A 20804-nucleotide genomic window follows, 5' to 3' on the forward strand; every position below is an offset into this window, starting at 1 on the left:
CTTCCAGGCTTGGAGCTGGGAGACCCAGATACAAGGGTAGTGTTCTTTCCCTGGAGGAGGGTATCAGGCCCCTGGGGGTTCCTCTTCTGTTGCGAGGGTGACTTGGGGCCACCAAGCACATCATGTGGCTTAAATATCTAATCCATGATTTTGTAGATGAGAGCATTAAAAGCATCTTTTTATCTTATTTTTTAAAAATGGCCGTTCATTTAATTCTAACCAGAGATCAGCAGGTTACATTCCATGTCCTTGTATCACATTGGCAAGGCTCTGGGAAGGTTTCTGTTCCTTAGATTAAAAGTTAGTATTGGTATTAGTATCTCTTCAGAGTTTGGGGCAAATATGTAGCTACCTTTATTATTTTTCTTATATTTTTAAAACTGTAAGACTTCACATTCTTGACACTTTGCTAGAGTTACAGCATAAGACTTGCTGACCGCCAGATTCTTGTGTCCTCAGTGTCATAAACAAATATCACAACACTGTCAAGTCCCACTCAGGGTAACTCTTTTTACTACTTGAGTGAGTTGTGTCTGTCCTGTGGTATTTTTACTTTAAAAGCAAAGAAGTAAAGGTTCATAGCAGCCCCTTTGTTGAGATGGCAGCCCCATGTGGCTGTGGTGGTGGTGGGGGTTTGCTGTAGGCTCGATGGAGGCCTGAGTATCTGCTCCCCAGCTGGGGTGCACAGTTTAAATCTATGTCTTCATAAAAAGACAGCTTCATGTTTCTGTGGTCTCCAAGTGTTCATTGTGGACACACCAGGTAGTGGTGCTGGAGCCCCCTAATATAGCAGGGTTTCTGAATAGTGAGCCTTTCTTGCCTGGCCTTTGTGGAGAAACCTTATGTGAAATTTGGTTTATCTATTTACATTTATGAAATATTTCAAAATATAAAGAAGAACATGAAATATTAAAGCTCATCCATGTTTTCAACGTTATTCTAATTAACGTTAGTTAATTTTTGCTCCCTTTACACTTTTAAGTTAGATTTTTTAATTGGCAGTTTTTATTTAAATTATGAAAAGAATTGTGTCCTTAGAATGAAAACTTTTAACTGTGAGGATAGCCTTGTTCCTTCTGGTACTTACAGATCCTTTCAGGAAGAAGAAACTATTTTGAAGAGAACCTTGGTGTTCTTCATGGTATCTTACAACAGTCCAGTTAAAAAAAGAGTTCTCTGGCCCTGGCTGGTGTGGCTCAGTGGATTGAGCACTGGCCTGTGAACCAGAGTCACTGGTTTGATTCCCAGTCAGGGCACATGCTTGGGTTGCGGGCCAGGTCTCCAGCAGGGGGTGCATACAATGCAACCACACATTAATGCTTCTCTCCCTCTCTTTCTCTCTTCCCCTCTGTCTAAAAAGAAATAAATAAAATCATTTAAAAAAAAGAAGCGTTCTCTCCTTTCTCAACTTCACTTCATTGGCCATTTATCTTGACTGGGAGATGAGGGCTGACTTGTGAATTCCCCCCATGTCTGGTTTCCTGAGGATAATCATGATGTTCAGATTAGTTCTGCCATGAGCAGAATGTGTCATACCTTTTACTGTGTATGCAGGGCACTCCCTGCCCTGTGCCTGAATGTGAAATGCTAAATTAGCACAATAGAAAGATGACATGACTGTCTTTTTCAGAAAGATTTCCATTAAGTGTTAGTATTCTTTAACAATTCTTTTTATTCACTTACATAGCTATTATATGCTCCTGTGAAGAAATTTAACAATGTATAAGTGTATAACCAGCTGACTCCCCCAGCACTTCCCAGCACCTGTGAATAGTCCACACAGGTACATCCTGGAAAGATCTTTGAGATCTTTCTCCTTGAGTATGCACAGTCCAACCTCATTCTTAATGACTGCAGGGCATTTCACACAGTGCTTTTCCAGGATTTCTTTTGATGAATCCTGGTGAATAATTCTGTAGTGGCATATAATTCATACCCAGGCGCCTCCCGAGGTCTTCCCAGAAGGCCCAAGGATATCCCAGGATTTGGGCAGGTTTTCATTTCCTCTGTGGTCTTTGGGCTATCCCCCTGCAGGTGTCTTAGGAGAGGCATTTGTACCAGCTGGAAGTGGTGGGGGCTGCCCAGCATACCACCAAACTGGGCTCATGGGGCATTTGCAGGTTGTGCTCAGGTTTGCTTGTGTAGAAAGGCCTTTCCCATGTTGTGCAATAACCCATTAGCAGCTCTGTTCCCCAAGTAGAGTTTGAGCACCAACTTGGGTATACCACAGAGAGGACACAGCTAGCTAGGAGTGTGACTGTGGCCTGTGTTGAGGGAGCTGGCCTGGATGTTTCCGTGTGTGTACTTTGGTGCACAGTGGGGACTATTGGCAGCTGATGAAGAACCTCTTGGAAACATTGGAGAGAGATACGCGTTTGCTGTTAACTATTAGAGTGCATTAACTTAATCATTATATTCAGCTATATTTGTTAACACAGGACCAAAAATATTTAAATGTAACTTTACAATAGGGGCAGGGTAACCTGTGTGAATCGTTGTGGGGTAACTTGTGAGACTCATTGCCCTGGTTACATTTGGTGTTTTTTCTCTTCTCTTTCCCCTCTTCTCAAACCAGGTTGTCCTGGCCCGAGAACTGGCAACCTCAAGGGAATATGCTAGTAAGTACTGACTCCAGCAAGCTGTTTCTGGGACTCGGAAACAGCACACATCTGGGCTGACGGCCACCTGGCTGCCCAGTGCTTAGGGGTTTCTGTGCTGATTTTAGGGGACAGGACACTGTCAATCTGTCTTAGAGGCCATGCAGCCAATGGCTTCATTATGTGAAAAACTTTAATTTATACCAGTTACCTTTATGCGTTGTATCTTTAGTATTTTCTTACCATTTCAAATTGTGGTAACTCACTTCTCTCTTACCTTAAGTTAAAATTCTAGAGAAACGCCACATTATCAAAGAGAACAAGGTCCCGTATGTAACCAGAGAGAGAGACGTGATGTCGCGCCTGGATCACCCCTTCTTTGTTAAACTTTACTTCACGTTTCAGGATGATGAAAAGCTGTGTATCCTTTGAATAGTCAAAGCGTTCTGAAATCACACAGTGACACCTTATTATTTTGGCTTCATGACACCATTGTTGTTTGCAAGTAGCCCCTTCTCCGAGGAAGGAAAAGGGTTGTATATTCTAAATACAAAGGAATTCTCAGCATGGCTGGGACCCCTGGGATTACCTGAAGGGAGACCATCACAAACATTTTTTTAGTTTTTTTTATGGATAAGCATTGTATCCAAAAGACTGTTATTTAATATGGTAGCTATACATTTATTCAGAGGCTTCCCTCGTTCCTCTAACCAGCATTCATAGACTATCTGTCAGGGGTCATGTCCTGTGATCAAAGCAGGGAAGTGAGAGGGGAGGAATGATCTTGGGCACCTGGGGCTCCTCAAAGGTGGGCACCTATCTGCCCTCTTTGGCTCAGATGTGTCAGGTTTGGTTGGAAGAGATATCTTTACCAGTCTCAGCATTCAGGTTAGAAATCCGGGGAGTGAACCATAGGATCCCAAACCCTTTCTCCCTGTACCTAAATGGGTCCCCTCCGTGGGGTCCCCTCTGTGGAGCCCCCTCCATGGGGTCTTCACCCTCCTTCCTCCTGCTTCCTGTGGCATCACTCGAGTCTGCTCTTACTGCCTGTTTCAGTCTCTGACTCTCCACAGCTGTGCAGCTGCATCTCCATCAGAGACATCATACCTGCTGATTCTTTGCTTTATTTGAGGGCATCTTATGTTCTCTGACTTCTCTTCTAATCCTTGGAGTATTGTCTTTTTTCTCTTTTCTCTTTGGTTAGGGATTAGGAAGGCAGCACACCATGGCAGTCAGGATGGGCCGCACATCTACATCATGCAGCTTGTCTCTGGGCCTGCCCGTTGTGCAGCCAGGCTGGCCGCTTTCTCCTCACTCCTCAGACCCTTTCCCGCCATTGTTCTTCTAAACCAAGACCCTGTTTGCCCAGTGACTCTGTTCTCAATCCCTGCAGATGATCTTATTTCCTACTCAGCTGAGAGAGATTGGACTGTCAAATGGAGTTGGTTCAGAGTTTGTTCACGTTTAAACCTCAGTCTTTGCATCTGTTCTTCTGTCCTCAAGGTCTCCAGAGCCCTTTCCCCTCACCACACTACTTGGAAAGTTGATCCAGTGTCTGAGGGTTTACCTACCCCATCTCCTCTCCCCATCAGTTCAGGCTTCCTTTCCCCACCTGTCTACACATAGATCCTTCTGGGTTAAAACTTTGCTCAGTTCTATTCCCCCTTTAACACTATTTTCTGGCTACGTCAACTGTCAGCTGACTTTGTTTTTTTGTTTATTGAGAAGACCTTGCTGAGTTCTGGGTGATGGGGATGTACTGATGAATAATGTGAGGGCTCCTCTTCATGGAGCTTACATTTTCATGCAGGAATTAGTTAGCACAGGTGATCAATACCTGTATGGTAGACTCTGAGGGACTGAGAGTAGTAAAGCCAGGTAAAGAAGTGTCAGAGCATGCTGCTGTTTTAGCTCGATGGGCTGAGTTGACAGTGTCAGGCAGAGACCTGTATGGAACAAGGACAGGAGCACATATGTGTGGGTAGAGTGAGTGAAAAGCCTGGCAGGGGTTAGCTCTTTGAGCTTCAGAGGCCTCGTTAGAATTTTGGATTTTCTTCTGAGTGTGGCAGGGAGCCCACAAAGGTCTCTAGCGGAGCAGCTGTTCACTCTGGCTGCTGCTTCAGTGAAGTTTCTTATAAATAAATGATCGAGGGGAAATGAAGTCAAAGTGGATCTTTGGTGTAGACCTAGAACCTGGGTACGCAGTGGTGCTGTAATTGAGCAGAAGGAGACTGGAGAGAGGCCAGGGGTGGAGGTCAGATTAGCATTTGACACATCCGTAGGTGCTTGCTGCTGAAGGCCAAGTAGGCTGCTGGGTGGCTGCCAGCACAGCCCAGGGAGGAGTTAGGACAGTCTTAGCAGCCTGGACAGCCACTGTGAGAGGGCACTCAGTAAGGGGAGTGGTCTGAGACTTGAGCCTGGGTCATCCCCACTCACAGAGACTGGCATGTGGAAGGGACCGTTCTGGAAGGCAGAGAAGGGGACTCGTAGCCAGTGAGTTGAGAGGACATAGACCTGAGGGCCACAGGACCAAACTGTTTCTGACGGAGGATGCCAAAGCCTGGCTAGATGCTGCTGAGTGGTCTAGTGCATTAGGCCTGGGCCTGACCTATGGCTTGTCCCCTGTGCAAGTTGTTGTTGACAGTGGCAGTTTGGAAGTGGGAGGGGGATTTGAGAGAGAGGTGAGGAAATGCAAACAGTGCACAGGGCAGATTCTCCCCAGTGGATTCACTATAAAGGGGAGCAGTGGTCTGGTAGCCAAGGGTCTGTGAGGAGGGGAGGGGGTTCCTTGTTGGTCTATTTTAGGTGTTAGGGAATGTTTGTCTCTCCACCTGGTTCCAGCCTCACTCCTTGTCTCCTCCGCTCTGCTGCTATGCTATGCAGCAGCCATTAGTGGCCTACTGAGGACAGACATTGACGGGTCTTTTTCATGTCTGTTCTGTATCTTACCTCTGAGGCCACCTTGACCTCTCGCTCCTTGTGCTCCCTGGGACTGCTGTGACTACATTCCTCCTGGAGCCTGTGGGGAGTCTGACTGCCAGATTTTCTGGAGGCCCAGGCTGTGCTTTCTGTAGAGCCCGTGGGACAATATGTCTTCTTGGTTGGGGAGCTCCAACAGATCACATGCACTTGGCTTTATTTTCTCCCAGGGTCACTTGTGGTGGGATTAGGTGGCTCAGAGTCTAGATGAGCAAACTTGCTGTCTGACTTCAGACAGGATCAGGTGGAGGGGACTCTAGGTCTTTGTCCAGTAGTAACTATTGCTCTTAAATGTTAAGGGTAATTGCAACACCTGTGAAGGCCCTTGAACCCAGGGACTTTTGCACCAGTTGAAACCTTAGTGGCATACATTGTATTGAGAGAAAGAAAAGGAAACTCTTTGCCTGAAGAAAAGCCTCAATATGCATACCACTCTCCCTTTAGCCATAATTTACGTGTTGAAGAGAGACTAGAGCAACTGCAAGAGCAAACTCCCCTCGGGACAGGTGAGGCAAATCCTAGGGACACCCCTGTAGCAGCCTGGAAACTGGGGCTCTGGAGATTCTGACCAGACTCAGTCCCTGCTCCCAGGAGGTGGAGCTGACTTCCAAGACACTCCTGAGCACACGCCCACCCTTCCTCCCAGGCTATAGCAAGGATGCCCTTCCCTCCTGTTGGGATGTAGACTGAGGGGTTTCAGAGGCTGTTATTTGGTTAGTCTGCATTTTTCCTCCACCCCCAACTTGCTCATCCTTGTGTGTCCCCTCTTGCAGCTTGAGGCAGTGTACCTAGGCCTCAGGAGGCTGGGCTTCAATCCTATCTCCTTGGCTTTGTGACCTTGAGTCAGTTTCTTTGCTTAACCTCTCTGGGCCACATTCCTCTGCAAAGTACAGGCCTTGGGCTCACCAGGTGCTGGTACAGGCCTGGTCTGTGCTAATCCTCTCAGGAATTTACCCTCTCCGTGCAATAGCACAGACTTCTCAGTGCCCTGGGGCATTGGCTGTGCTGAGGGAGGTAGAAACATTCTAGAATGGGAAATGGACCAATGAGGTCTGAAAAAGTGCTTCTGGAGGATGAGAAATGTGTGTGGTTGGAGGGAACACAGGCTTAGAGCTGTGATCCTCAACATCTGTCATATCTAAAACCTGTTAATCACCTTAGCTGAGGAGAGAACTAGAAGTTTCCCTCACATAGGAAACAGGAACTCGGAATAGTCAGATAAGGGACAGAACCTGTGAAGCAGGAAGAGCCTCTGGGCTGCAGGCTCATGGGAGACAGCATTCCTAACTGGTGAAGCTACTTGGCTAGTAGGCCAGGTGGGGCCACCCGCCCAGGCAGCATTGAGCTCCTGCTTAGGGTCAGGCAAGCCAGAGTCTGTAGCCTTCCCTGTAGAGGAGACAGAGCAGGGCAAAGAGGGAAAGAGGCCTGGCTGAGACCCTTTGCATTCCTTAGAAGTAAGGTTTGTTTTTTACCTTACTTCAGGTTCCTGTTAAACATCCTAGTTGGAAGGGTTTGGGTAGTCGCATGTGGGACTGGAAGCAGGACAGGTTTGGGCAGCTCTGGTGGCCGATCTCTTCCTCCCAGGCTTGTCCTCGCTGTACTGCAGCTTCAGGTTCCTACCATGGTGGGAGATGGTAGTGCCTTGGAAATAGAAGCAAGATGGAACACCCTGAGCACAAGCCAACCCCTTCCTGTCCTTGGTTGCCAGGGAGTGGCAAAGTACCTGTAGATTTCCACTAATGGGCTCAGGTGTTTGGTGTTTCTAGAAGAAAGAAGTTATATGGGATCCATTTATTGTTGCAATCCTGTTTGGAAAAGAGAATAGAAATAAAATATCACACTGTAGTGGTGTCCAAAGAAAAGATGGTTTTGTTCCTTGAGTCTCTCTTCAGTGGATGCCCAATAAATAGATTGAATCAAGAAGTTAATAAAATGGCATTTCCCTTACAAAACTTGTCACTTTATGCTTGAAAAGGAGTGCTCACTTGAGAATCCTTTATATGAGTTGGCTCTTAGCACAGCATGTGGAAGGCAGCTGGTACTCAGTAAATGTGTAAGGTTGTGCAGGTGTGGAGACTGGATTATGATGGAGAGTCTGCGCCCCCATACATACACCTTGGCTGAAGCCTGCAAAGAGACATTAGATTGGCATCTCTGGCAGCTTTCCTTCATTGGGGCCACAGGTCCCTTCTGGAGCCTTTGGGGTCCAGAAGGGGCACTCGGGCTGAGAGACTTGTGTCTTTGTGTTTTTGGTGAGAGGGCCTTGCTCTGAAGCTGGGGTCCAGAATTCCCACTGGCCATGGACCTGACCATGGCAGGGTCTGACTTGAAAAAGGGTGGTAGTCTTAGGCCGCAAATACCTTAAATTTTTATTAATTAAAAAAAAAATTTCTGCCCTGGCCAGCGTGACTTAGTTGGTTGAGCATTACCACAAAGTGAAGGGTTGCTGGTTCAATTCCTGATCGATCGGAGCGTGGGCCTGAGTTGCAGGCTGGTCCCTAGTTGGGGAGTGTGCAAGAGGCAACCTATCAGTGTTTCTGTTGCACATTGGTGTTTCTTTCCTCTTTCTCCCTCCCTTCCCCTCTCTCTAAAATTAAATGGATAAAGCAAAATATTTATTAAAAATTTCTATTGGGTTATTACGTTTTTAAAAAATGACTTTTGCATTCTTCCTTAACTCTGCAATATTTAGATTTTGGCCTTAGCTATGCCAAAAATGGAGAGCTACTTAAATACATTCGCAAAATTGGTTCATTCGATGAGACGTGCACCCGATTTTACACAGCTGAGATGGTGTCTGCTCTAGAGTACTTGCACGGCAGGGGCATCATTCACAGGTACCAAGCTCAGGCCTCGGGCTCTGCTCACAAGGTCGGGGGCAGCTCTGGTTTATTTAATGGAGGGTGGGATGCCTCATGTGAGAACTGAGAAGAGTTCACATCACCCTGAGATTGAGAGCCTCACAGATCTTCAACTCTCAGATGAAATTCCTCGTGTGACTTTTATTAGGCTAACAGTTTTCTCACCATCTTGACTGCTGCTTTTATTTGTCCCTTGTAGCTCTTGTATGTATTTGTTCTGGTCTAGTGAGACTAGACCAGAACTTTTCATGATTTTCTGATAAAGTCAGATTTAAAGTATTCAAATAAGCTACCCCAATTTTTTAGTGATTTTTTTAAAATTGTGGTAGAAAACATATATTATAAAAGTTACCATTTTAATACTTTTTTCATTTTTATTGAGAAATAATTGACATACATCACTGTATAAGTCTAAGTTGTACCGCATGATGGTTTGATATACATATATTGTGAAATGATTACCATAATAGGTTTAAAAGCTCTTTATTTAATGGGTTAAAAATGGTGGATTATACTTCAATAAAAAGTTTATTAAAAATAATAGATGCAATTATAAAGTAATGTAATTTGAATATCTTTATTGTATGTAGTTGATATTCATTCAGTGTGAACTTTAGACTTATATTCTTTATTGTTAGTCTGTAAAGATTATATGTATTAACCAGTTCATTTTCTTTTCAGTAAAACTTATAGTAATAACTATAAATAGTAAGAACATTACTATTGTGAATATTTCTCTCAAATATAAAAAATCTGCTTTCACAGGGACCTGAAACCAGAAAACATTTTGTTAAATGAAGATATGCACATCCAGATCACAGATTTTGGAACAGCAAAAGTATTATCCCCAGAGAGTAAACAAGGTGTGTGAGTGCTTTATTTCCAGCAAATCCTTGCTTAGTGTTTAGATTGAAAGCAACCGCTTAGCAGTGCAGTGAATTGCATTGTGATCATCGCAGGGACAGGTGTTTGTCACATCTTTGTTATTGTAAGATAGTTGTGTGAGCTTTCCCAGGAGAAGCTGTGTTCCCGGTATAGTGGTGGGAAGAGGGGCTTCCTAGGTTGCCTGTGGTTGGTCTGCCTGGCCTTTAGTGGGGGTGCTGGGTCACCAGGCTTTCTCCGCATGTTGTTATCACAGGTCCTTTTGAGTACCCTCGAGGGCTCTTTGGCTCACCCTCCCTAGTCTTAGAAGATGCTGGGGTGCTGAATTTGTTCCTGGTCTCCCTCACAAGGGGCGGGGTCAGTGTGATCAGCTCTCAGCATTTCCTGTTGGCACTGCAGGTTGTAACTGGGGAGGTGGGGGTGAACTGCCTCTGTATCCCGGTGCCTGCTGGCTTTGTCTTTCTCCCTGCCTCCTGTGTGCAGCTGCCAGTGGTGGCCTAGACACACCCATTGTAGTGTAAAGTTCTACAGAATCACACAGCAGGGGCTGATTTTTACTTGCTGGTCAAGTGTGTTTCTGATTGTAAACTGTCCTAATCACTATTCCCCTAGGATGCTTTCTAGCATTGGATTACATAGTGTGACAGCTCTGTCACCTTAAGAGGAGTTGCTAACTTGGGCCAGAAGAGTGTCGTGGGTGTTGTAGCTAGTCAGGGGGCATTCCAGCAGAGGCTCTCCCTGACCTTCAGGTGTTTTCTGGGTGGAAATCAAATTCTGGAACTATAAAGAAGGCAATTTTATGTCTGAAAATTGTTGTCAAGTGTTGACATAGAGGATAAAGAAAGCTCTTATGGCAAGGTTTGAGGGAAGCTGAGGGTCACTGTGCAAGTCAATAAATGACCTTGAGAGTGAACTGGGGTCTTGGGACAGTTGTGACTGTCAGAGCCACCCTTACCCAAGAGGTGGTTGCAGGGACCTCCCTATACTGCATCCACCTCTCTGCCATGAGAAGAAGACCTTGATGAAAAGTGCTTGGGCTAATGGATGTGCTGGGTGTGAGTACAGGGTTTGTTGGCAGATGAGTCAGACTATGAGCATCACATAGCAGTGGGGAAGAGCTTGGTTTTTCAGAAAGCCCTCTAGCTCAGCTGGGCTGGCCTCCTCTGGCTTGAACTTCAATCATAGCTGGATTAACAACCTGTTGGGCAGCCACTGAGCTGACCCCTGGTGCTCCTCATCCCGGCCAAGTGTGAGCAGACACACAAACCTGTGCTGCTGGGAGGCACCTGGTGAGCCTGGCTGGGCCTCCATGTGTTTCCTACTGCACGGTGCCTTGTCTTTCCTTTCTGGTGTTTTTCCAGCCCCACGTTTTCAAGCAGAGGGTTCTTGTGAAGACTGTAGTCAAGATTCAGTTAGTTCACCCTGACTGATGTGGCTCAGCAGTTTGGGCATTATCCTGTAAAGTGAAAGGTCACCAGTTTGATTCCTAGTCAGGAAACATGCCTAGGTTGCAAGTTCATTCCCCGATTGGGCACATGTGAGAGGCAGCCTATCAGTGTTTCTGTCCCTCTCTTTCTTCCTCCCTTCCCCTCTCTCTAAAAATAAATAAATAAAATAAAGTAAAATCTTTTTTAAAAAGAAGGTTCAGAGGGGTGCAGGGCGGGGGGGGATAAAGGGAGAAAAATTGGGAAAACTATAATAGCATAAATAATAAAATACACTTGAAAAAAAGATTCAGTTGGTGCTTTAATCTCTGCACAGACACTGCATTACCAAGACAACATCATGAATTTGGGAACTTCCCTGAGAATCCTAAAGCACCACCCTTTTGGGGCTGAAACAAAACTTGCCATCATAGAACAAGTTCTTATTTGTCAACAAGTCTTAATCCTGGCCTCACTTGCCTGTTCTTTGTAGCTCCCTACCCTCCTTCCCACGCGAGGTATCAGAAGATGGGTGGCCTCCCATCTGGAGATACCCCAAAACCTTGATCTATTCTACCCATGCCTATTACATAGTAACATCTTACTGACCAGTAACCATGTTTTTATGGATATGGTATATCCTGTAACTGTAGCATTGTCCATGACAGGTACAAACCAAACAGAAATAGCTGTGTCCCCAGAAGTTTTTGTTAGGCTGCTCATCACCTCATGTGTGACTTCTGCCATGGGTCCCCCAAGTAAGCTTTGGAAGATGCCCACTTCGAGGTCTACTCTGTCCTTTCTTCCTTCATGTAGATTTTCTTCAGAATCTGGTATTTGGCACAAGCTAGTCCTGTTACCCTATAGTCATTGAAAAAAAGAATTTAAATGCATTGGTGAAATAATGAAATAAACTTGCTTTTCTTTTTTTCTGGAAGCAGGAGGTTAAAAGTCCTTATATTGTAAACCAGGGAGAATTGCTTGAATAGAGATGAGTTGATTTTTTTTCCTTCCTAGAGGAAAAGGGAAAAAACATGTAATGATGTGAATGATTCATTTTAGTGACTTACTCTCATTTTCTGTTTGAAGTACTTAGGAATTTACTCCTGTATTAGCTTTTTTTAAAGTTTTTTAAAAAATATGTTATTGATTATGCTATTACAGTTGTCCCATTTTTTTCTGGCCTTTATTCCCCTCTTCCCTGCACCCTCCTCCCACCAGCATTCCCCCACCTTAGTTCATGTCTGTGGGTCGTACATATAAGTTCCTTAGCTTCTCCGTTTCCTATACTATTCTTAACCTCCCCCTGTCTATTTTGTACCTACCAATTATGCTTCTTATTCCCTGTACCTTTTCGTCCATTCTCCCCCTCCCACTCCCAGCTGTTAACTCTCCATTGTGATCTCTATTTCTCTGATTCTGTTCCTGTTCTAGTTGTTTGCTTTGTTTTGTTTTTTTTTTTAGGTTTGGTTGTTGACAGTTGTGAATTTGTTGTCATTTTACTATTCATATTTTTGATAATCTTTTTCTTAGATAAGTGCCTTTAACATTTCATGTAATAAGGGCTTGGTAATCATGAGCTCCTTTAACTTGACCTTATCTGGGAAGCATTTTATCTGCCCTTCCATTCTAAATGACAGCTTTGCTGGATAGAGTAATCTTGGATATAGGTCCTTGCCTTTCCTGACTTGGAATACTTCTTTCCAGCCCCTTCTTGCCTGCAAGGTTTCTTTTGAGAAATCAGCTGACAGTCTTCTGGGAACTCCTTTGTAGGTAACTGTCTCCTTTTCTCTTGCTGCTTTTAAGATTCTCTCCTTATCTTTAATCTTGGGTAATGTAATGATGATGTGCCTTGGTGCATGCTTCCTTGGGTCCAACTTCTTTGGGACTCTGAGCTTCTTGGATTTCCTGAAAGTCTGTTTCCTTTGTCAGATAGGGGAAGTTCTCCCTCATTATTTTTTCAAATAAGTTTTCACTTTCTTGCTCTTCCTCTTCTCCTTCTGGTGCCCCTATGATTCAAATGTTAGAACATTTAAAATTGTTCTGGAGGTTCCTCAGTCTCTCTTCATTTTTGTGAATTGTTATTTCTTCATTCTGTTCTGGGTGAATGTTTACTTCTTCCTTCTGCTCTAAATCATTGATTTGAGTCCCAGTTTCCTTGCCTTCACTCTTGGTTCCCTGTATATTTTTCTTTATTTCACTTTGCATAGCCTTCACTTTTTTCTCTATTTTGTGACCATAGTCAACCATTTCTGTGAGCATTCTGATTACCAGTATTTTGAACTCTGCATTTGATAGGTTGGTTGGCTATCTCTTCATTTCTTAGTTCTATTCTTCGAGCTTTGATCTGTTCTTTCATTTGGGCCATATTTTTCTTGTCTCAGCACACCTGTTATGTTGTAAGGGGCGAAGCCTTAGGTATTCGCCTGGGAGGGTTAACCCACATCACTGGGTTGTGGTACTGTATGTAGGGACAGGGTCTGAGAAGAAACAACACTGCTTGCTTGGCTCTTGACAGGCTTTCAGCCACTTCCCTCACTATCCACAAGCAAATTGGGCCCTTTTGGTGTTGATTCCTGGTTGGGTGGGTTTGTGTACGTTCTAGGGCCCAGTGGGTCTCTCCAACAAGCTCTCCTGTGAAGCTGGGAGTTTCTCATGCTACCACGACACCCACAGATTTTTGCAGTCTGAGGTTTTGAGGCTTTATTTCCCCATGCTGGAACCTTAGGTCGTGTGTCTGTCTTGCTCCGAAATTGCTCCTCCACATTTATCCACATGCAAATGTGGGACCACAGGTCTGCCACCCACCACCTCACCCACTCTGTCCTCCAGCCACTGCCTTGCTACACATCCTTTCCACCCCAGCTGCCCATTTCCGCCCCTCCTACCAGTCTGAATGGCTGTTTCTTCTTTAACTTCTTCTTTGCCAGACTTCCATACAGTTCAGTTTTCTGGCAGTTCTGGTTATTTTTTATTTTTAAATTTGTTGTCCTTCTTTTGGTTGTGTGAGGTAGCAAAGTGTATTTACCTACAGCTCCATCTTGGCCTGAAGTCTTAGCTCTTTATAAAAACTTTTGTGCAGAGTTGGTTTCCTGTAAACATCTTAAAGCTTCCAGAAGGAAAATGTCAGTGGGAGCTCAGATTCTTTAGCTCTTTAGTTAGCATGTTTCACCTTCCTCCTAGTGAGAGGCAGGTTGTCCACCTTTACAGACATCTGTCCCAGTGGGTTGCTCTTGTCAGGGGCGTGAGCCCTGCATTTCTCACTGCTGCCTGTTGGGTCAGAGTGGCCTCCATGCCTGTAATGGGCAAGGCGTGGAGGTAGCAGGGACTGTTGAGGGCATGCAGGGTTGATGAGAACTTTCTAGCACAGAGGGCTTGTGACTTCCGACCTTGCACAAGGGTCCCCTAGACATATTTTGGGTATCAGCTTAATCACATGGAGAAGCCCCTCGTGTGTGGCTGTGTCCCTGGCATTTGCCCCCTTTACAAGAGGCTTGGGTTGCTTGGGGGCTCTGGAGGTTCAGATTTGGGGTTTGTGCCTGGGAAACTGCATCCTGATCTGTGCAGGCTTTTCTGGTATGCAGCCAGGTATGTAGGCCCCACTCACCAAATAGAAGGGGTGGGTTGGCAGGGTGGAGTGCAGGATAGCTGGAGAGGGGACAAAGGGGGAAGGCTTTAGAGCTGAAGTCATTCTGTCATTCCAGCTGTACCTTCTCTGCATGACCCTTTTGTGGAAAGCCATTGTCCAGACCCTCAGACCAGCACCAGTCCCCCTCTAGGTGTCTTGTAGACTCGAGACTCTCAAAGTGCCTCTGCCTTGCCACTGTCCCAGCACAGGCAGGGCCACCCGCTTCCCTTTATGGAGGAGCTGCTTTTAAACAGGTTTTCTTCCACCACAAAAACAGTCCTCATGACAGAGTAAAAAGTCAAGTCTCTATACTTACACCACCAAAAACAACTCTTAACCATTAAGGAATGGTTTACTCTGGTCTTTTCATATTTTTATTGATATAGTCATAGCTGTGATGCATGGAGTTTTCATTTTTAAACACAGAGTACCTGTTTTTTTGTAAAAATTTAAACCATCCATGTGACCCAGTTCCCATTATCATTGATTGTTTTCCCTGTAAATATTTTACTACTTATCATTAAAATTTAAGCATCTTTTTTAACAGTAACTATAATATCATACTACTTTCCATATAAAAATAACAGTAATTCCTTAATATTTCAAAGCAGTGTTAAATTTCCAATCATAATTTTGTATCATAATTTTTTTGGTTGTGGTTTACTTGAATCAGGATTCAAATAAAGTTCCCACATTTGAGTTTAGCTAATTTGTCTCTTAAATTCCTTTTAATCTGTAGTTTCCCTTCCATCTTAATTTTTTCCCTTGTAGGTTGTTGAAGAAACCAGGTCATTTATCTTACAGGGTTTGCCCGAGTTCGCTTCCAGCCTCTCTGTGGAGTCATGTAACATGTTCCTCTCCTCTCTGTATGTGCTGTACACTGGCAGTCGGAGCTGGCCACCATGACCACATTTGAGTTCCATCCTCTCATGCCAAAGTCTGGTGGTGGTGCCTTTTTTATCAGGAAGCATTTGACAACCATTAGCCTCTCCCTGTGTGATGTCAACAGCCCTTTAAAGCAGTAGTGGCTTAGATCCATTAGGTCAGTAGAGAATACAGAATGATTATAGTCTAATTCTTTCATGAGACGGAATTCTTCCTTAAAGAGAAACTTCCCCATAGCATCTGTCTGCTTAGCTAGTATTATTGATTGTGGAGGCAAAACAGTATAAATACTTGTTCCTTTCTCTTTATTTACCACTTTTGAATACCATGAATTGGTTCCCCATCATCCTCCAGTGATGACCAAATCATCGAAAACATTATTACCCCTGCCTCACAGTATACACAGAAGTTAACTCAGATGTTAACTTGGATAAATTGGAGATCCGAATGTAGGATCTACACCTATTAACATTCTTGGAAGAAAGCATAGGAGTAAATCTTTATGACCTTGGGTGAGGAAATGGATTTTTAGATAGAATACCAAAAGCACAAGCAACAGAAGGAAAAAATATGTAAATTAGACCACATCAAGTTGTAAAACCTTTGTGCCGTGACACCATTAAGAGTGAAAAGAGCCCTGACGGTGTGGTTCTGGTGGTTGAGCATTGTCCCACAACGTGGGAGTTCGCTGCCAGTCCAATTCCTGGTCAGGGCTGCAGCTGGTCCTGGTTGGGACATGTGCAAGGGGCAACCAATCAATGTTCCTTTCACACATCAATGTTTTCTCTCCCTTTCTTTCTCCCTCTCTTCCTCTTTCTAAAAATAAATAAAATATTTTTTAAAAAAAGTAACAAGACTACCAACTGAATAGGAAATAAAAATATTTTTGAATCATGTTTGATAAAGGACTTGTAGAACTCATAATTGCAAACAAAAAAAAGTTAAGAAATGACAATGAGTCTAAAAAGACATTTCTCCAAAGAAGATAAACAAATGGCCAATAAACACGTGAAAAGGTGCTCAGTGTCACTAGGGAAATACAAATCAAAACCATTATAAGTACCACTTTATACCCACCATGGTGGCTATGATCAAAAAGATAAGTATTAGCGAGGATGTGGAGAAATGGTGGGTGGGAGTGTCAAAAGGTGCAGTTGGCTTTGGAAAACGGTCTAGCAGTTCATCAGAAGTTAAACATAGTTACCGTATAATTCCGCAGTTCTAAGCATATGTCCAAGAGAATTCAGTGTATGTTCACATAAAAAGTTGTGTGGGAATGTTCATAGCAGCTTTATTCCTAATGGTCAAAAAGTGGAAACAACTCAAGTGTCCATCAACTAATGAATAAATAAAATGTGGTCTATCCATACAACGGAATAACATTCAGTCATGTAAAGGAACGAGGTCCTGATACGTGCTCCGGTCTGGATGGACCTTGAAAATACTGTGCTAGCTGGGATTTGGGTTGGAATTATGTTGAATGTATAGATCAGTTTGGGGAGTGCAGATGCCCTTTCACTTACGATGGAGCTATGTTGAGATAAACCCATCATAAGTTGAATATATTGGAAGTTGAAAATGCATTTAATACACCTAACCTACTGAACATCATAGTTTAGCCTAGCGTACCTTAAATGTGCTCAGAACACAATATCCAGACATTTTGGCAGCGCAGGACACTGGAGTATTGGTTATTTACCTTTGTGGTTGTGGGCCTGACTGGGACCTGTGGCCCACTGCCTAGTGTCCCACATACTGCTTGTCTGGGAGAGGATCAAAATTCAAAGTACAGGCTTGTGCCATCATGAAGTTAAAATATCATAAGTCAATCCATCTTAAGTCAGTGACTGTCTGTCATCATCTCAACAATATTGAGTCTCTGATCCTTCAACGTGGGATGTCTTTTTGTTTATTTAGAACTTCTGTAATTTCTTTCAAAACTCTTTATCTCAAAAATCTGTTTTCAGTGTATAAGCTTTACAGTTGTTAAATTTATTCCTAAATATTTTATTTTTCAGGCTCTTATAAATGGAAGGTTTTTTTAAATTTTCAGATTGCTTGCTGCAAGTGTTTAAACACACAGTGATGTTTGTGTACAAGGTTATGTCTTCTGTGATTACTTCTTCCTTTCTAATCTGGATTCCTTTTATTTCATTTTCTTGTCTAACTGTTAGAGTCTCCACTACAACATTGAATAGAAATGGCAAGAGTGGCATCCTTGTCTTGTTCCTCATCTTAGGGAAGAAATTTTTTAATCTTTCACTATTACGACATTCGTCTTAGCTTTCATAGGTACATGCCTTTATTAGGTTGAGGAAGTTTCATTCTGTTCCTATTTTATGTATTTTTATCATGAAGAATGTTGAATTTTTGTTAGATGCTTTTTCTATGTCTCTGGAGGTGATCATGTGGTTTAGTCCTTTATTCTAATGATACGATATGTACTACTTTGGTTGATTTATATATGTTGAGTCAGCCTTGCATTCCTGGGATAAATCTCACTTGCAGACTCCTTTTTATGTGTTGTGGTATTCCGTTTTCTCATCTTCTGTCCAAAAGTTGACCACATTTTGTGAATTTTTGCTGTCCTTCATGTGTAGGTGTATGGGTAAGACACCAGCAGTCTGCACTGTTGGCTTGAAAAGAGTGTGGGTATGTCCCGACCTCAGACACTTCTTCAGGTCCCTTCTTCCCCACTGGCTTCTCAATCTGACTTACAGATCTCTGGTAGCCCGGGTAGTCCGTGGCCCGAGATGCTGGTCACTTCCTTTGAACCAGTTTGAGGGTAGAAACAACAACCCAGTCCAACAGCCTTCTTTCCCCTGACCGTGTGGCCTACAGGTGAGTGGCTCAGTGGCACAGAGGACCCATGTTGACCAGCGGTGGGTTCTGGGCCTGGTTTTCCAATAGCTGGAGAAGTTTGACCTTTGGTGTGTCTCTAAGCTTCCAGGGGGAGGTGACTATTTGACCTCTGCGGTTTTCTAATGTTCTCTCTGGAGCTTTTACCCTGGTGTCGCAGAAGCCAGCCAGCCAGAAGAAAATTAACTGATTTTTATTAAACTTTCAGTGAAACAACATTTCCTTCAGTCATGGAGGTAGGCAGCAAATGTCTGTGCTGGTTACACAGTGCTAGCCTGGAAGGTCATGGGAGGAAGTTTGGTCTCAGTGGCATGTGGCTGCTTTCCTTAGAGAATCGATTTGCTCTCGGGTGGTGGGTGGCTCTCACATCAGAATCCACGATCCTTCATCCTCTGGTCATGGGGAAAGGCCGAGAGCAGCTGTGTAGGCCCTAATGCCGGAGGATGCCACTTGGAGGGTGCCTCAGGCGCACTGTGGTGGGGCAGGTGGCTCTTGCCTGTGGTTCTTTGTCAGGGATGCACTGATGAAGTCCCGGAGGTCCTTGGGGGCTACTGGGGTGACACGGGTATCAGTGCCTCCTTTCTGCTGATGGGTGGTTCCAGAGGGTCCTGCTGCCACCTCACCCAGGTCTGCAGTTGAACTTTGTGAGCCTTGCTTCACACAGTCCAGTACAAGAGGTGGCAGGATGTTGGGTCCCCAGCCAGGACACATGAGTCTCATTCTCTTTATAGCTCCTGATCTCCCTAAACAGTTTGTAAAAGGAAAAAGTAGCCCTTCCCTGTACACAGCCTGTAGGAGATCCCGTCCTTTCCAGCATCCTGTGCATGTTCGTTGTGTCTTGCTCTATGTCTGGGGCTATTTTAGCCACCACAGGCTCCTTGAGATACTCCAGCTGAGAGAATGTTGGGTTAGTCTCACTCTGGTGTTGGGGAGGGGCGTCAGGATAGCATGAGCAGGGAGCAGGTCAGGAGGAGCTACCCTGGTGGTCAGGGCAAGTGTCACTGAGCAGGTGGCCTTTGAGCCAGCCTTGGGAGGAGAGGGTCTCAGAATGAGGTGTGAAGGGTGGGCCTTGGATGAGACAAGCTCTTGGGATTGTGCAGTCTGATTCCAAGTGACCAGTGCTGTGCTGACAAAAAGCTCCAGTTGGTGTCCATGCCAGCCATCGTGTCTTGGTAGATGAATGTCCATATTGTAAGTGCTTTGTGTCTCAGCATGACCATTTCCTCTTCTCATCAGCCAGGGCCAACTCGTTTGTAGGAACAGCCCAGTATGTTTCTCCAGAGCTGCTCACAGAGAAATCGGCCTGTAAAAGGTAACCTGATTTTTTCTTGTTTTTTTTTTTTTAATCCATTTTTGTATGCTATGAGAATGATCTTGTTCCCTTAGAACAACTGTTCAGTGTGGAGAAGTGTGGCAGACAGGTCTGTATTATTTAATGAGGCTTCTTGCTTGTCCCAGAACCGGGGGATCATTGGTGCTGCTTCCAGTTCTGGCATCCCAGCATTGGTAGCAACCGCAGGTCAGCTGCTTAGTATAACAGACCCCCCTGCAGACTGTGGAAAGAGTCCCAGAAGGCAGCGTGTGTGAGAGGGGATGGAGCCATTTTCCTGGGGCCCAGCCAGGATGAGCCAGCCCTGCTCCGTGCTTGAACTTGGGACAGGCCTGGAAGTGGCTGTGGGATTTGAAGGCGTTGGTAATCATAGAGTAAATTACAGTGTAGAGGACACTGGGGCTGGGGTTTTGCTCACAAGTGCAGAAATCTGAAGAGTGGAAAAGAGTTAGCAGGGCAGCCAGGCAGTGGAGGAAAGGAAGGTAGGGGCATTGATGGCCAGGAGTGGGAAAAAGTCTGGGAAGCTGTTGGGTAGGCATGAGGCAGGTGAAAGACTGAAGTGGCAGTAGAATCTGGAATTTCACAATTGGGGAGCAATTCCAGGCAGTGACAGGTTCTGTGGTTAAAGCTTGTCCTTGGATTCTTCCTGCCCGGGCCAGCTAGGCACGTGGACTCCTGGCACCCTTCCTTGAGTTGACAGAAGGTCATAGGGTCAGTGACCTATATTGGCAGGCTGCCATCCTAGAATGACAGAGTGACAATGCCAGAGGCTGCAGAGGAGTGAGTGGTTCCAGGGACCACAGCTCTGTTTCTGAGTGTGACAGGTTTTAAACAACTCTTTTAAGGAGTGCAGCCGCAGGGCAGAAACATGATGAAGGATGCTCTGAAAGATTCAACTGGGTCTCCAGGCTCTTTGATTTTGAGCTCTGTCTGAGGGCCAGATGCTGTTGTAGGCCAGGGCTTCCTAGGTGGGGCAGTTCTTCCCAGGGGACATTTGGCTTTGTGTGAACAGTATTGGTGTGAGTTTGGTGAGGGTTGGGAAGGACTGCGATTGGCATCCAGTGGGTGGAGGCCATGGGTGCTATTCACCATCCTGCAGTGCAGAGAAGTCCCCACCTCGAGAACGATTGGCCCCAGATGGCTACAGTGCCGAGGCTGAAACACCCTCCTCTGGATGGTATGTGCTATTGGCCAGATTCTCAATGTATGTGTCACTGCTGCCTAAGAACTAGCTTTTCCTCATTTTGGGGTTTACTTGTAAGATGAGGCAGCACATTGGCACTGATGGGAGAAGATCTCCAAGCTCCACTGAATGAGATAAGGAAGACACAGAATGACCACTTTCTGTGTGAAAATGGG

At 44.8% G+C, this 20804-nt stretch overlaps 1 protein-coding gene across 1 annotated transcript in view; it reads left to right on the top strand.

Moving 5' to 3' along the window:
- PDPK1 (3-phosphoinositide dependent protein kinase 1) overlaps nucleotides 1–20804 on the top strand; it is a 79600-nt gene that overhangs the window by 32200 nt on the left and 26596 nt on the right. Inside the window, exons 3-7 of the mRNA XM_045820631.1 lie at nucleotides 2576–2618; nucleotides 2881–3018; nucleotides 8269–8413; nucleotides 9203–9300; nucleotides 19352–19427. Of these exons, the coding sequence (XP_045676587.1) occupies nucleotides 2576–2618; nucleotides 2881–3018; nucleotides 8269–8413; nucleotides 9203–9300; nucleotides 19352–19427 (500 nt within the window). The remainder of the gene's footprint in view (nucleotides 1–2575; nucleotides 2619–2880; nucleotides 3019–8268; nucleotides 8414–9202; nucleotides 9301–19351; nucleotides 19428–20804) is intronic.

The sequence above is a fragment of the Phyllostomus hastatus genome, unplaced genomic scaffold, assembly GCF_019186645.2.
Source record: "Phyllostomus hastatus isolate PE091 unplaced genomic scaffold, TTU_PhHast_1.1 phas_scaffold_442, whole genome shotgun sequence".
Taxonomy (NCBI): Eukaryota; Metazoa; Chordata; class Mammalia; order Chiroptera; family Phyllostomidae; genus Phyllostomus; species Phyllostomus hastatus.